Consider the following 14923-nt stretch of genomic DNA (forward strand, 5'->3'; position numbering starts at 1 on the left):
AAACATTTGTAAGCTACGCTTTATTTATCAGCATGTTTATCAGGCACAGAATCAATAAAATAATATACATTTATGGTATTGGTCATGCTGATACTTCTTTTTTCTAACTGTATGCTCTTTCTTCTCTTAAAACAAATTTTTAGGAACAGAGGCTTTTAATTGCACTCAGTAACTGCCGTTATCTGGAACGTCATACCTTCCTAAATATAGCTGAACATTTTGAGAAACATGGCTTTCAGGGTGTTGAAAAAATAACTCAAGTAAGTGAGAGCACTAGAATGAAGTATCATTGCTTGAAGGAAACAATTCTTGTTTATTTTACTTCCTGTGGAAATTAAGTGCAAGTGTTCAAATGGCCAGAAGGGCTCTTGGCTGAGCTTTCTACAAATGAGTGGGACTCCAAGCATTAGTTGGACACAATAACAACAACAATGATATGGTTGTATGTGTTCCTATAAGGCTTAAATAGCTGGTAGAGAAAATAGGACCTCTTGTTTAGGACTTGTGTGTTCAATGGCAAAGCTTATCAGATTTCTTAGTAAAACTGTTTAATGTCACTGTGTTTTCTTAATGCAGAAAATAAAAGAGATTCTTATCTCAGAAATATACTTGATAAATTATTTCATCTGGCAGTCTGCATTACTGATAGCTGTTGTTCATAAACTAGTTCAGCGTTTTTGTTGTGCTTTGGGTTTTGTTGGGTTTTGTGTGTTGTGTGTTTTGGTGGGGTTTTTTTTTTTTCGGAGAACGAAAATGTCAAAGTGGGTGGCAGTAACTGTCTCATTTTCCTGCCTTTTTGTAAAGATTAATCATTTTTTATGAGAAACGTTGTGACTTAATCCTTAGGACCATAAAGTTAGTTTATTTCCAGAAACATTTGTTGGTTGGAAGTAAACATGTTATCTCTTCCAGTACAGGGTACAATATTTCACTCCAACTGATGCTGCTACTGTGTAGTAGATCTTTAGTCCTATTCTGCCTCAATGTTATTTGAATTGCTGTGGCTGAAGTAATGTTGGATAGCATTTAAGTGGGTTTGATATAATTTGTATGGTTAGTACAGTATGCAAAATTACTCTGGATATTGCCATTCTTTGCTATTGAGACAACTGAGAGTTGAGCTAGGTATGGTTAGTGTTGTCAATATAAGTAAATAAGACATCTGTTACATATGTATTCAGTGCTCTGTACAGCCATTAAATACAAAGTATTGCCATTAAAAGTCTGGTAGGTTTATAAATGACAAAATTCAAGTAAGTTGCAGATTAATTTCAAATCTGCGTTAACCCTTTGAAAGCACTGACTGCATGTATGAGAGTTATATCGGTAATGCTAGCTGGGAGAGTTTGGATAATTATTCCTTTTAAGCGGGCAATTTTTGAACACTTCATTAATTTGAAGGGAAGCTAGAGGCTCGCAGAGGTTTAGAGTCACTGATGGATTGTTTCAGTTTTTTGATCTGTTACCTAAACTTCTCTATGTTTCTTAATTTATTTAACTGTTTATTAGATAAATTTGCAATAAAGAATTAACAAAAATTTTGAAAAATTAGGTTTTATCTGAGAAGACTTAAACAAAACTATATTATTAAATTCTTTTAGCTTTTATAAATCTAATTTTAAAGTGAATTTTGTAGCGTATGTTGGTGAAAACTATCTGTTGTTTGATTGGGGTTTTTTTAAGTTGCCTTTGTTGGCAGGGAGATCGTCATTATTACCTAATATTCTGGAAATACAGAAATCATAAAATGGTAACAAAAAACCATGTCCTTACATTCTGCTGGCTATTATTTCCATTTTCTTCTTAATGTACCAAATATGAAGTTACATAAAAAGGCCAAACTTTACACTTTGCTTTAGCACATGCTGTCTTGGCACACACTTATGGTACTCTCCAGTAATTACATTTAATTTCTACGTAACTCTTTTAAGTGTTTTTCTGTGGAGATTCTTTAATTCAACTTTTTATCATCAGTTCAGTCAATTCCCCCCCCCAACCCTGCTTATTAATTATGTATCCCATAACATTCATCCTAGCTTATTGATAAAGCTTCTGAATAAAATTGTTTCCATAGTCCTGATGCTTAGATAAAGCAGAGGGGTTACTAGGATAGAGGCTCAAAATGGGATTTAATACAAAAATTGAAAACTATAGTTACAGGGAAGTTCACAGCAGAAAGATACTAATGAGAGATTTCTATATTTTTATGAGCATTTACCCCACCTGAGAGTCAGGAAAATGGATATATACAATGGACCTTGTTGTAGATTTCTACTCTGCCTCACTCCCCGGTCCTGGGCTCACAATAGCATTCAGATGAATTGTTCTTTCCTGTAATCTTTCCACCAGCTGAAAAACAGGGTTACCCACCACTATCTTAATTGTGCATTGAACTTGAAACAGCTTGAAGAGGACTTGCATGGAAGAAAAAACCTGTACTGAATGTACAGATGATCTTTTGTATTGAATGACTGCAGAGTGAGGGTTGTTTCATAGAGTCTTTGAATGGGTCCATGTTTGCAGGGACTTCCCGCTGGATCTTGTACTTTGTTTTTCCTAGTAGTAGTACCTTATTTTTCCTAAATAGGAATGATCTAAGGATAGTTATTCTCCCTAATCATAAGAAATTGAAGTGAAAAATGTCTTGAAACCCATTCTGGGTTTACGTTTCTGTGATCCCGTGTAAGGCAGGGAAGAAGTGAGAATTCTGTACATTTTTTGGTGTGGTGTTCTTTTTCAAGCCTTGAATGTCAACGGGCTGTCAGGTAGAAGGGAAGGATGAAGAAAAAAATAGCCTTCATCATCTCCTGGGACCAAATTCTCAGGGCCTCATGAAAATCCTATCTTTGGAATATAGGTCCTCTTGTGACAAATTTAAAATTTGCTTTGCTATTTCTTAAGCTTTTACTCCTAAACATAAATACATTTAAGTAGAAGTAACGTGATGTTTCTCAGCGTATTTTATTTGCATTTGGCATCCATCACTATCCTAAGATACTGACTTTCTACTTTCACGTTTTACGATATACAGGGGGTACATACGTTTATTAAAAGGTCTTGTATCAAACATAGTTGTTCAGATACAATGAACAAACTGGGCATATCCCTTTAGTTTTCAGTGTGGTTAAGTTGTGTGAATTACTGAAAATTGCATAGAGAGCTGTTAAAGAGAAAAATTCTGCAGATGTTGGTGAGCTGCAGCTTATTGTTGTACAGAAGTGCCTTGAAGTAGGGTGGAGAAGTGCATGTGTACAGTTTCAGAAGGCAGAGACTCCTAAATAAATCTGTGTATTTTTCAAATATAGAGCAGATAGTGAGAAATTGTAATATTACAATTGGTAGATGTTAAGTATTATATGAGAATCTTAATGTTTCAGGATGGAAATTATTATGGGCATATTTTAAAGCATTGACAATGTTCAGTTGTTTTACCTTACAAGACCTCCTGACATGCACTGGAAAAAAAAAATCATGCCATTAGATAACTGTGAAGTGATCTGCCTGCTTTGGCATTCCCTGGACTTTTCCCCAAAATGTCTGTTGCTGAGCACAATCAGAAAAAAAAAAATTATACTGAGTAGGATGCACAGGTAATATGGAAGTTCCTAGTTTTTTATATAAGTAGTTATGAACTGAATTGCTACTCTTTACTGAAAGTTAAAGAAGGCATGAGATAATTTTGGGGGGGTATGTGATTCAATTCTTGTAGCTAATGACTGTTTGTTATGTTCTTTTTCTTCCTTTTTTTTTTTTGTTTGTTTTGTTCTTCAGGTTAGTATGGAATCCTTGAAAGAGCTGGATCAAAGACTGTTTGAAATGTACATTGAATTCAAGGCAGATCCGATAGTTGGGTCATTGGAACCTGGCATTTATGCAGGATATTTTGATTGGAAAGATTGTCTTGTTCCAGCAGGTAAATATCTGCTTATTAAACTCTGAAGTTATTTTAACAGTGATTGATAGGAGCTAAAATATACTGTACAATTAAAAACTTTTTTCTGGTCTGAGTGTTTAACTTTTGACAAGTTCTTATTATAAGTTCTTTCTCACAGACTTTACTTAATTCCTAAATAATTTTCCAAATGCCCCCAAATGATTAAAGCAGCTTTTATCATTGATAATCTCTTTAATACTTGTTTTTTGTGATTATTTTGCTTCATTGCTTAAACATAATAGAAAGAATTATAAAAGACATCTTTTGCTGTTTTTGTATGAAATTCATTGAGATTGTTTGGGACTTTTTCCGGAGAATCTGGCTACTTTTGTAATGGATGTAATTACAGTTCTGAAAAGATAAAATTATGAGAAAATGCAGACTATAACAGTAGTTCAGCAACGAATGTTAAACCGCAAAAAAAGGGCAGTTTCGAGGTATTTATAATGTCTGAGATGTTAGTCATTATTTAGGTGCTTTAAGAGCCTCTGTTTTAAGGAAGCATACAATAACTGAGTCTGCCTTTAAGTAGTGAATACTGTGCACATCTTAACATTTATGTCCGTTGAACATCTAATTTGTCAGATCTAAAACTAATAAATCTAAATCACTTATCACATGAATGCCTGGTTAATACCAAGTAGAAATTAATTGCAGTAATACAGTACATGGCATTTTGAAGATGATATTATATTAATTTTTGACAAATCAATGATTGACAGGAGAATTTGTACTTGTTTTGTTTGTTTGTTTCATAGAGTTGTATATGGCAAGCTTAGAAATTTTGTGGTACTTCAAAATTTGGTGGGGGTAATTACAAGAAGCAAGTTTGTGATCTGTGAATCAGGAGCTGCAGTGCTGGCTCCCTGGGCCTTAAAAACAGAAAGATCTTAAGAGTTTATTACCCTTGAGAAAAGCGTCTCTTCTATTTCTTGTTATTACTTTTGTGCTCAGAATATATGCTCTAATACAGTTTATAGCGGAAACAACTTAGATTTTAATCTTGCACATTTAAATTTGTATCTGAATAATATATAACTTCTCATCATGTTTGAAGTATGGTTTTGCTTGGCGTGTTTACATTCCCACCAGCTAACAAATACAAAGAGGAAGAAGTTGTATCAGCTTTTTATATGCTCATTTCTTGATCTAGTGAATTGGAATCTACTTACTAGACCTACATTGCCTTTAGGATTATTCCGTAGTATTTTTTGCATTTAAAGGGAATATTGAATTTTTATTAGAGGTATGCCTTAGCCTGCTTGTTGTCCAGTTTATTGCTGGTCTTGTGTACTTTTTCTGCAACTTGGAAAAAGTCAAAATTAATGTGGTGGATATTAGAGGCTCTTCTTCAGGCTTACATAATTATAGTGTTGGCTAAGAGGTGCAATTTGAAGTAATAAAAAAGTTGTTTGGTTTTGTTTCATTTGGGGTGTTCTTTGTTAATCCTCAAGCTAGACATGTTAAGAAGGAACATATAGTCACCTCTTCAGTGCTTCTCCACCTTGATGAATAATCTTTCTGATGGATAAATTCTGTCAAATGTACCTTGCTGGCTATTGGTATAAAAAGTGTTGTGGTTTAACCCCAGCTGGCAATTAAGCATCACACAACCACTTGCTCACTCTCACCACCTGCCACTCTCCTGGTGGGATGGGGGAGAGAATTGGAAGGATAAAAGTGAGAAAACTCGTGGGTTGAGGTAAGAGTTTGATAATTAAAATAATTACAATAATAAGTTGTAATGAAAAGGAAAATAATAAAAGAGACAGAAATAAAATAAGTAATGCAAATGAAAAACAATTGCTCACCACTGACCAACTGATGGCCAACCTGTTCCTGAGCAGCAGCTCACCCAGCCAGCTTTCCACCTAGTTTATATGCTGAGCATGACATCTTATGGTGTAGAATATCCCTTTGACCAGTTGGGGTCAGCTGTCCTGGCTGTGTCCCCTCCCAGTTTCTTGTGCCCCCACCAGCCTCCACACTGGCAGGGCAGCATGGGAAGCTGAAAAGCCCTCAACTTACTGTAAGCACTGCTCAGCAACAACTAAAACATCAGTGTGTTATCAACATTGTTCTCATGTTAAATCCAAAATGCAGTACTATACCAGCTACTAGGAAGAAAATAAACAGTCCCAACCAAAACCAGGACAAAGAGTAACTTTTGAGTACCTTCAGTTTGTCTGGTTATAGCAGTGGTTAGTTGACCCTGAAAATATTTGATGCTCTGAAGATAAAATTAGTAGGTGACTGGTAAAGCCTCCCTCTTGGAGGAGGTAGATGAAATTCATTATTGAAAAGGACTGGGCGGGGAAAAGCCCCCACGTCTTCATGGGACGTATGAGAATCTCACTTTTTCCAGTATTCAATCAAAAAAATAATAATAATAAAATATAATCGCCCAGCAGGCATAAAATTTATTTTTCCCAATAAACTAGTTTTCACAAACAACATTGTATAACAAGATTATAGCTGAGGAAATATACACAACGTAATCTAAAAGATGCAGTTAGTACTGCTGTAGACATACTGTTTTTTCATTTTCCTTTTAGAAAAACCCAGAACAAACAAAGCTGTACTTAACAGTTTCTCTCGAAGTACAACCTGAAAAGTATCTACTGTATTAAACTAAAACAGCATACACATGACTGGGAGTGGGTCACGCTGAGTCAAAAACACAGGTCACATACATTTGTTAAAGATAGTCATTGATTTGTTGAGGGGGAAAAAAAATGACTTGTATAGTAGAAGGTATTATCTGTTTTTCACTTATCTTGGAATGCAACATTTAAAGCTCTGATTTGAGTCATTTGCCTGGTTTAGATCTTGACTTTTGTAGCCTTAATTTTAAAAAAGAAAACAGTTGATGGTGTTGGCAAGGCAAAACATTTAGGCCTCTGTTGTTTTCCTGAGTGGTACTGTCAGTGATGTGTAGTGTTGTATAAATAATGTTACTCTGTGTTCCATAGTGGATACAACTGTGCCTGATAGCCAAGACGTAGTAGTTTGGCCTGCCTTTTTTATATGGTGTTTCTGCATTAGCTTTCAAATAGTACTAGTTGTAGTAAAAAAGCAAATTCATACAAGAACAGTGGGGCTTTTGCAAGGAAAGAAGAGGGCAAAGACATTAATTTTCCCATGTTTAAAAAATAAGGTAAAGGCAAATAATTTCCCTGATGCAGTTTGAAACTTTCAAATGTTCCAACTGGCAATTGAAAATTTTACCAGAGTTGGGGCATCTTGATGCCACGGATGTATCTTTTACAAAGCACATTTTGGAAAAATGTGAGTGTGAAAATACTCGAGAATTGGTTAGGGATAACGTTAAGAATTTTCTGATGATGAATTTCCCGTGTTGCTAGTGCAGCCCAGAGCTTTGAGATTTTCAACAATTGTACTGGCCAAGCACTAGCAAGTATTCCTTTCTTGATGCTCCCCCTGCTGTTACCGAGCAGAATGAAGAAGCTGGAAGCCTGAATAAATGCAGAAAACGCCTTATCTGGGCTATCAGGAAGATGGGGTAGGTGGGATTGTTCATGGGGAGGATACCAATGCTGGTAGAACATAAGGTAACTGCAAGGGAGGGAGCAGACTGGAATTAAAACCTTGTGTTGTGAAGACTGGTATCAAGCAAGGAATGAAGGTGGAACAAAGTAGGAAACCAGGACTGGATGAGCAAGACAGAAACATAAATTAGAGTAGGAATTAGAAATAGAATTAACATGGAATGAATTGCAAGGGATTATATAAAAAGACAGACTTGAAGTGCAAGTAAAGGGGCAGAGAGGTCTGATACTCACTAGATCAGTGAGCTTACCGAAAGCTGCAGTGTAATTGAAGAAGTCCCCTCAATCTTGCACTTCTGTCCTCTAGGGATGAAAGCCTATTAACGTTACTGATCACTTTCCTTGCAAAGCTGACAGAAATTACGTATGTATGCCTATATGCTTATAGTAACATTACAGGCAATGCTACATGTTATATAAAGGCAGTACCACTGAAATACACAACAATGGCCTAAATGTTTTGCCTTGCCAATGCCATCAATGTTGTTTCTTTTTTAGAATCAAGGTTACAAAAGTCAAGGCCTACAACATCAGCCAAATTACTCGAATCTGTATAAATCTACTGTACAGAAGTTACATGTATGTATTGCCAATTCTGTTCTTGAGCCATATGGACCAATGCAGTAAGAGAATTTTCTGGTTTCCATTCTAGTTTTGTATTTGCTTTCTTTTCAATGTCAGTAAAAATTATGTACAGAAAAAAAACTACACAAAGACAATCAGGTATTATCCAATCTTTAATTATTTTTTTTCCCCATACGGGTACACTTGACTTGCTTCATGAAATGGAGGCTGTTTTAGAGATAAAACTGGGTTTTGTATTAAGTTGAGCCATTACAGGCAAAGATCTATCCTCAGCTGTTACAGGTATTGAGAAGTGAATAAAGCATAATCTGGGAGGGGTGAAAACTGTCGACAGGATTCTGTCTGCAGAGCTTTCTATATCATGTTAACAACTCACTTAAGTATTTTTATCTTTATCTTTAAAATGCCTTCTTTGACTTCTGTCAGTTTGAACATTCGTGTTTAATTTGACTACTTAAGGTCTTGTAATGTATAGAATATTCAGAAAAATCTTATCCAAAACCCTTGATCTATTTCATTGGCTGCTTCGCAGTCATCAGTCTGTAAGTACTGGGGACAGTACTTCCTTGCACCATATAAATCATTGTGGAAATAGAAAGGAAATAGAAGAATAAATGAACAGTTCTGAAGAAGAAATTAGAATGAAATTAAGAAGTCTGCCTTTTGAGCAAGCTTTGAAAAATAACGTAATATTAAAGTTTCATACAGTGTTTCAGTTGGAATATATGCCTTGCTCACTTAAGCAATTGTCCTGTAATTATCAGATATATACTTATACATATGGTTTTTGTTACAGTTTTAAATCTAAGGAAGGGCAAATTGTTTGCATGGGGCAAATTTTAATTTAGCCTATGTGCTAAAACTTTTATTGTTTAGTTTTTAAAAATACATGCTCTTTTCAATATGAAAGTTCTGAATGTCAGAAGGAACTTGTGCACAATGTAATTATATATTTTCCCCTTTATTTTGATCTAAGGTGTGACTGCTGGTGTTGGAAGGCAGTATTTTTAACTTAATTAGATTTATTGTTAATAAATAACTTTCATTTAAATTTTCACTTTAATTTGTGTCGACTTCTGAGTCTTTACAGCAAAGACTTCAATTTTAACATGCAGCAATGATGAAATGTAGTTTGGTTCTCTTTTCTTGTTTGAAATGTTGTTCTAATTTAATCTACAGTATTAACAGAATTAAGAGATGAAAGGAATAATGTGAAACATAATGTTAATCAGTTGCCGAGTATGTTTTTAGAATTTTTTTTGTGTATAGTTGTCAGTCTGCTAGTTCAGCACACAAGGTTTGTTCATTTTGTTTTTTCATCGCTCTCGTTTGGTAGTTGAGTGTTTTGTTGTTTTTCAAAAATTCTGTTTTAAATGCATGTATTTTTGTCTCAGTCACCTGACAAAATTGGCTCTGTGATCTTCTCTGGATTCCAAGCCTATAGTGTTTTGGAGGGTGAACAAGGTGGTTGCATTACTCTTACTATAGTCTCAAATTTATGTAGTAGTTGTCAGTGTGGCTTTGTTTACCACACAAAAAGTGAGTGTTCATTTATTTTTCTGAGGAATTCCGGTGGTGCTCTCTTCATTAATTAATTTGAAAAGCTGGCTGCTTTGCAGTCTAGCCATTTACTCGAAGTTCACAGCATATGGAGTTGCAGAGGCTAGTCTAAAAACCTTTTTACAATATGCATCTTCTGTGTTTCACTGGTGGAGTCAGATATTGGATGATTGGTGGGTTGTTTGGGGTTTTTTTCATAGTATTTAAAATTTCACATGCATTGAACGTTTCAGGTGATTTTGCACTTTCAACTGAAAGTTGATTGTTTTTCAGATATTCATTCTGTACTTGGCATAAATTGAATATAGTACGGTTAAATCTGCATTTATTCTTATTTGGCATGTTTAGGGAGCATTGTCTGAAACATTTCAAATATATCAAATGCCACTCTTACAGTAAAAGATTAAGTGCGTCAAATCTGCTAAATCAGATTTTATATACTTGTCACATCTCTTATCTGTTGATTGTCTATTTTAAAAATGTAATACAAAACTTCTAATGGCAATAGCCTGATGAAAAGGTACTCAACAGTTAAAAATGAAATATCAAAAGGCATATTTAATTTGTAGTTGCACAGCGACATACTTGTCAACCCTAACTTTTCTTCTTTTGTTTAATTTGGGGCACCAGCACCCTGCTTACATGGAAGATGACAAGTGCATTTACATCTTAAAAACATTTGGATATAGTAGAATATTTTTTTCTTTTTAGAAATAGGCAATTACTTTTTGACTGAAATGTGCAAAACAGTTTGGTTTGAAATATCTGTAACCCTTTAGATTTCATCTAACGCTTCAGAATTACCCTAGATGTAGGGGATTTTGAACTCCAACAGATCTCAATCTATGGATGATGTCCCATGTTTAGGAATTTTCTGTCATTTTATGCTTTTAGTAAGGCCAAATTCTGCTATTTTGATGCAGGAAATTATGATTTTGCAGTTCTATTGCATATAAAAAATAAATGCCGTAATATTAAGTGGGGAGAAAAAATGCGTTTTTGCATTGGCAAATAAAGTTGCTAAAGGACTTCTCAACTGTGCTTTTTTTGTTACAAAATGCCAGTTGTTTAACTGTTTGTGACAGTCGCAGACATATTCCACTAGCTAGTTATTATTGTCTAGCTACTGGAGTAGGAGAAAGGTACAGGCTTAAGCCTTACGTGTCTTACAGCCTGCACATTCTTGCATTGTATTTAATTTTCCTGCAGTGTTTCTCAAGTTGGAGTTTAGAGTGCACAAGGGGGCTCAGCCAACTTTAGCTACTGAAAAGGGAACGTATCTTTAACGGGTAGGAATTGAAGAAACAAAGTAATTTCTTCCCCCTGCTGCTTCCAGCCGGTCTTCTGGGACGTTGGTATAAAGTATAGCTGGGTCTCTTTTCTTGCATCCTGGAAGAACTGAGCTGCAGCAAGCTGATCTAGGAATGGCAGGGGGAGGGGGGGAAAAAACCAAAAAACAAAAAAGAGACCACATAAACACAGAGCTGCATAGAAGGAAAGCAGCACTTGCAGAAACAACTGTGTATCGGTGCTGGTGCGTTGTACCTTTGTGGAGAAACTGTTCGGAACACCAGCACGTTCTTATACACAGTACTCTTTTAAGTATTCCAGTTAAAATAGGCTATTTTTCATTTAAACAAATGGCATTTGCAACATACATTAATAAATTGATTTTTTGTCATTCATCCTGGTAGGGAAATATTAACTATATTTTGTATCAACAGTGGAATTTTTATTATGATGAGTTGAATTCAGCATCCTTAAAGGACCTGTTCAGCCAGCGAGTATAACAATCCATGTGTTGTATGACTGCATTTGGTTTACCACACATAATCCTTCACAGAGTAGAATCATGTACTAAAATTTCAAAGTCAGGTAGCCTTTAATTAATTTTGTCAAAACCATTATTTTGCCACTTGAAATACAAGCACAAATTTCTCTGCATGTTTTAAAATACCTTCATTTGTGTAACTTAAAATTAACCTCAGACTTTTCTTAAATTTCACTTTCAGACATTCAGGTTTCATTATATTTCTCACTTCTGACAACAGTTAGATTTCTGTAACTTATTACATTGGTGTCTGAATTATAAATATTAAGAGTCATTCTAGCTGGTGAAATGGAATGGACATTGTACCTTCTCTGTGCTTGGAAACGGTTCCAAAAGATGAGAACAGATGAAGGAGCTGTTTCTCCAGCTTTCTGTAGTTTCTGCTGACAGGTTATCTTTAACTTCTGGCTATTCCAGAAATCCCAGTAGAAACTGTCCTGGAGAGATATTACATTTTCTGGTCCCTGCCTGGCACATACTGAGTTGCACTTGCACATAGACTTTATTAGGTGCTTCTTGTGCTTCTGCATACTTCTTGCATGCAAGATTTTTTTGCTGCTGGTTTTGAATTGGATTTCTTGTTGGCTGGTCTCAGCAGACTCTAGGCTTCACATGTGCAAGTATGCAATAGAAGTTCATCTGCAACTTCACTATTTTATTTCTTATGCTCCCCCCTAGTTTGCATGTCTGCCTTTACTCACAGTTGTGCTGTATAGTGTTTTCTGCTATTAAGCCTACCAGTAGTTGTTTACTGGACTGTCATCTAGTGTGGATAGTGTGGAGATACAGATATATATCTCTCAGCTTCTCTTTTGCTTTACGTGTTAAACCCCTTCCTGTAATGCCTTGTGGCATTTCTGTGTATGCTTTGCTAAAGACTATCAAGCTCCAAAAACATTTTATCTTCATTCTCATTTTTCATTAAAAGTTGGAAAAGCTACATTCTTCTCAAACTGCAAAATTAAGTGATCAGCAAATTTGTAAATTGCCTATTTAAAGCAGGGTGTATTTTTAAAAGGGATACAATATATAATACAATATAGGGAATATATTGTAATACATTACAATACAATAACACAATAGAGGGGAAAAAAATTATCATCTGAGAATTTTGAAGACGTAAGACAGGCTACGTTTATACTGCTTAAGGGATGGGAAGAGCATGAGTACAAAAGCGTTGTATCTATAAAAAGAAGTCTTGCAGTGATTCCTTGGTCAGATTGTACCCTGGTCTTGTAGCTTGAGAATTGTGTCTGCTCATGTATCCTTTCTAACTGACTGTATTAGAGTGACTTCTAATACCCAAATGAGATTGTAATTATTGCAACTCCAGAGGATTTACTTATCAGTAATGTCTGACAACTCAGAAGTCTCTTTTGCTGTCTAGCCCATTGTAGGAAGTTGTGCTGTACTGGTCTCCTCTTTGGCATTTCAAAGACTCATTTGATCTTAACCTAGAAACTTGTCATCAGTTCATTATTTTCTAGTTCATGCAGTGTTAGTTTGCAGTCCATCTCTGGGTGGACATATGCTAATATCCACAAACTTTTTTTTTTACTTTTGTTGTTGTTACAAGGAAACCTAAATATTCTTTTAGACCTTCAGACACACTCTTTGAGAAACACTCAGAAGATATTTTAGTATTATTTATTATTTTTATTACTGTATTTGATAATGGAATCTGATCTCTGCATTGCTCAAAGCAGAAAATTAATCGGGGCTTGGAATCAATGGTAATGTAGAAAGGAGAAAGGGCAAGCATCACTTTTTTCCTCTTCCAGCACGCCTTATTACATGCATGAAGAAGGGGATAGCCAAACAAGTTTTGTACTGCTCCAAACCCTTCAATAAAACTTAAGTAGTAAATAAATCATGTCATCAGCAGAACAAACTCAATGGTCTAACATACTGTCATAGTGAATGCCTACATGTTTACTTTGCATTTGATAGGCACAAATGCCATCTTAGTATTTACTGTTTGGTTTACTGATTGCTGTGGGTGCTACAGTGTTACCTGAACGGGGCAGGAAACAGTTTTGGAGCACTGGCAGGCTGGGTTTGCAGGTTGGGTAAGTGAGTAGGATTTAATGGATGGAAGTGTGGGAGAGGAAGAGCTCCGTGGTACTTCAGGTGGGATTGGGAACCAGAACTGAAGACCAGGGAGGTGAGGTATGATAATGTCATAGTAGAAAATGCCAAAAGCTTAAAAATCCCAAGTCAATAGTCACTATTACTATTATTTATTTTTATTTGATTATTAGTATGATTATAAGCAAAAAAAAAAAAAAAAATTAAGACCTTGGTTGTGATTGAGTGGGCTCAATGTTAGACTTTTCCTTTAAACGTTACCCTTAGAAACTAGATATTTATTAATTTTTTCATCCTGGTAATGCTCAAGATAGTTTCAAAGCAATCTTTAGCAAACTGAGATGTAGTGAAAAAAGTGGAGTGAGGAAAGGAAGTCACATGACAAGTAAAAGTACCTGTAGTCCCAAACTGTGGTATCAGGTCTGTCCAGGACTCCTTAGGCTTTTTAACTTAGGCTTATTCTCTTCCTACAAAGACTTATTTCCACAGGTGTGCTCACTGTAAGTGCTTTGCTGTTTTTCACGTTGTATCCAATTGGGTAGTGTTTGCTGCTAAAATGCCTTGGGACTGCTCTCTTCTTGTACCCAGACCTGTTTTAAAGTCCCTTTGGCAGTCTCTAGCCAGACTCCAAAGGCATTCCTGCTTACACTGCTGTTGCGTGGTTCTCAATTAGCATATGGGTCTTGGCCTTCTCTATTGACAGAACTAGTTTTTGACTGTATAGTATTTATCTGATGAGAGATTAAGTGTGTTCTCTGGGTTATCTTTACTTTGTACTTAAATGCATTTACTCTCTTGGAAATGTTGCGTTCTTCGTATTGTACTGGCTAATGCATACAATTACATGTCCTGTTCTGAGGTTCTCAGCACTGCGGAGAAGATCCTGTGGAAATCAAGGCATCCATTTTAAAAGTTGGGTTCAAGGCAAACTGATACTCTGTAGAAACTGTGGAACTTTAAACTGGGGAAGAGTTTTTTAGATCACGCTGAGATCATAGTCACAGTTTCAGAAGACAGTGTGCCTGGGAGCCACTTTCAGAAGACAGTGACCTGTGAGGTCAAGAAGCATTTACAGATCATGATTAATATTTGGGAAACTTTAGCGTGGTGGTGTTACCGACTCATAGGTGACTGTGGCTCTCATTTAAGGGTAATGGTTGATCTTTAGTAGAGGCTTGCTGCTGTTTGTAGCTAAGTCATAGTCCTCCAGCTCAAATTATGAAGGATCAGAGTTTTGTGTGTGATATTTAAATGGGAAGTCCCAAGTTTAAACTTTGCCATTGGTGTAAATAAACGCAGCTGTATCAAAATTGTGGGATTTGTCAGTGCAGGGCACTGCCTGTGGGGTTCCTACAG

The 14923-nt window shown here is 35.8% G+C and overlaps 1 protein-coding gene across 2 annotated transcripts in view; it reads left to right on the forward strand.

Annotated features, from left to right (window-relative positions):
- EXOC2 (exocyst complex component 2) overlaps window positions 1-14923 on the forward strand; it is a 133687-nt gene that overhangs the window by 91762 nt on the left and 27002 nt on the right. For both annotated transcript variants that reach the window (XM_055798805.1, XM_055798807.1), the window contains exons 22-23: window positions 144-260; window positions 3772-3913. In XM_055798805.1, the coding sequence (XP_055654780.1) occupies window positions 144-260; window positions 3772-3913 (259 nt within the window). The remainder of the gene's footprint in view (window positions 1-143; window positions 261-3771; window positions 3914-14923) is intronic.

This window comes from Falco peregrinus, chromosome 3 (assembly GCF_023634155.1).
Source record: "Falco peregrinus isolate bFalPer1 chromosome 3, bFalPer1.pri, whole genome shotgun sequence".
Classification (NCBI taxonomy): domain Eukaryota; kingdom Metazoa; phylum Chordata; class Aves; order Falconiformes; family Falconidae; genus Falco; species Falco peregrinus.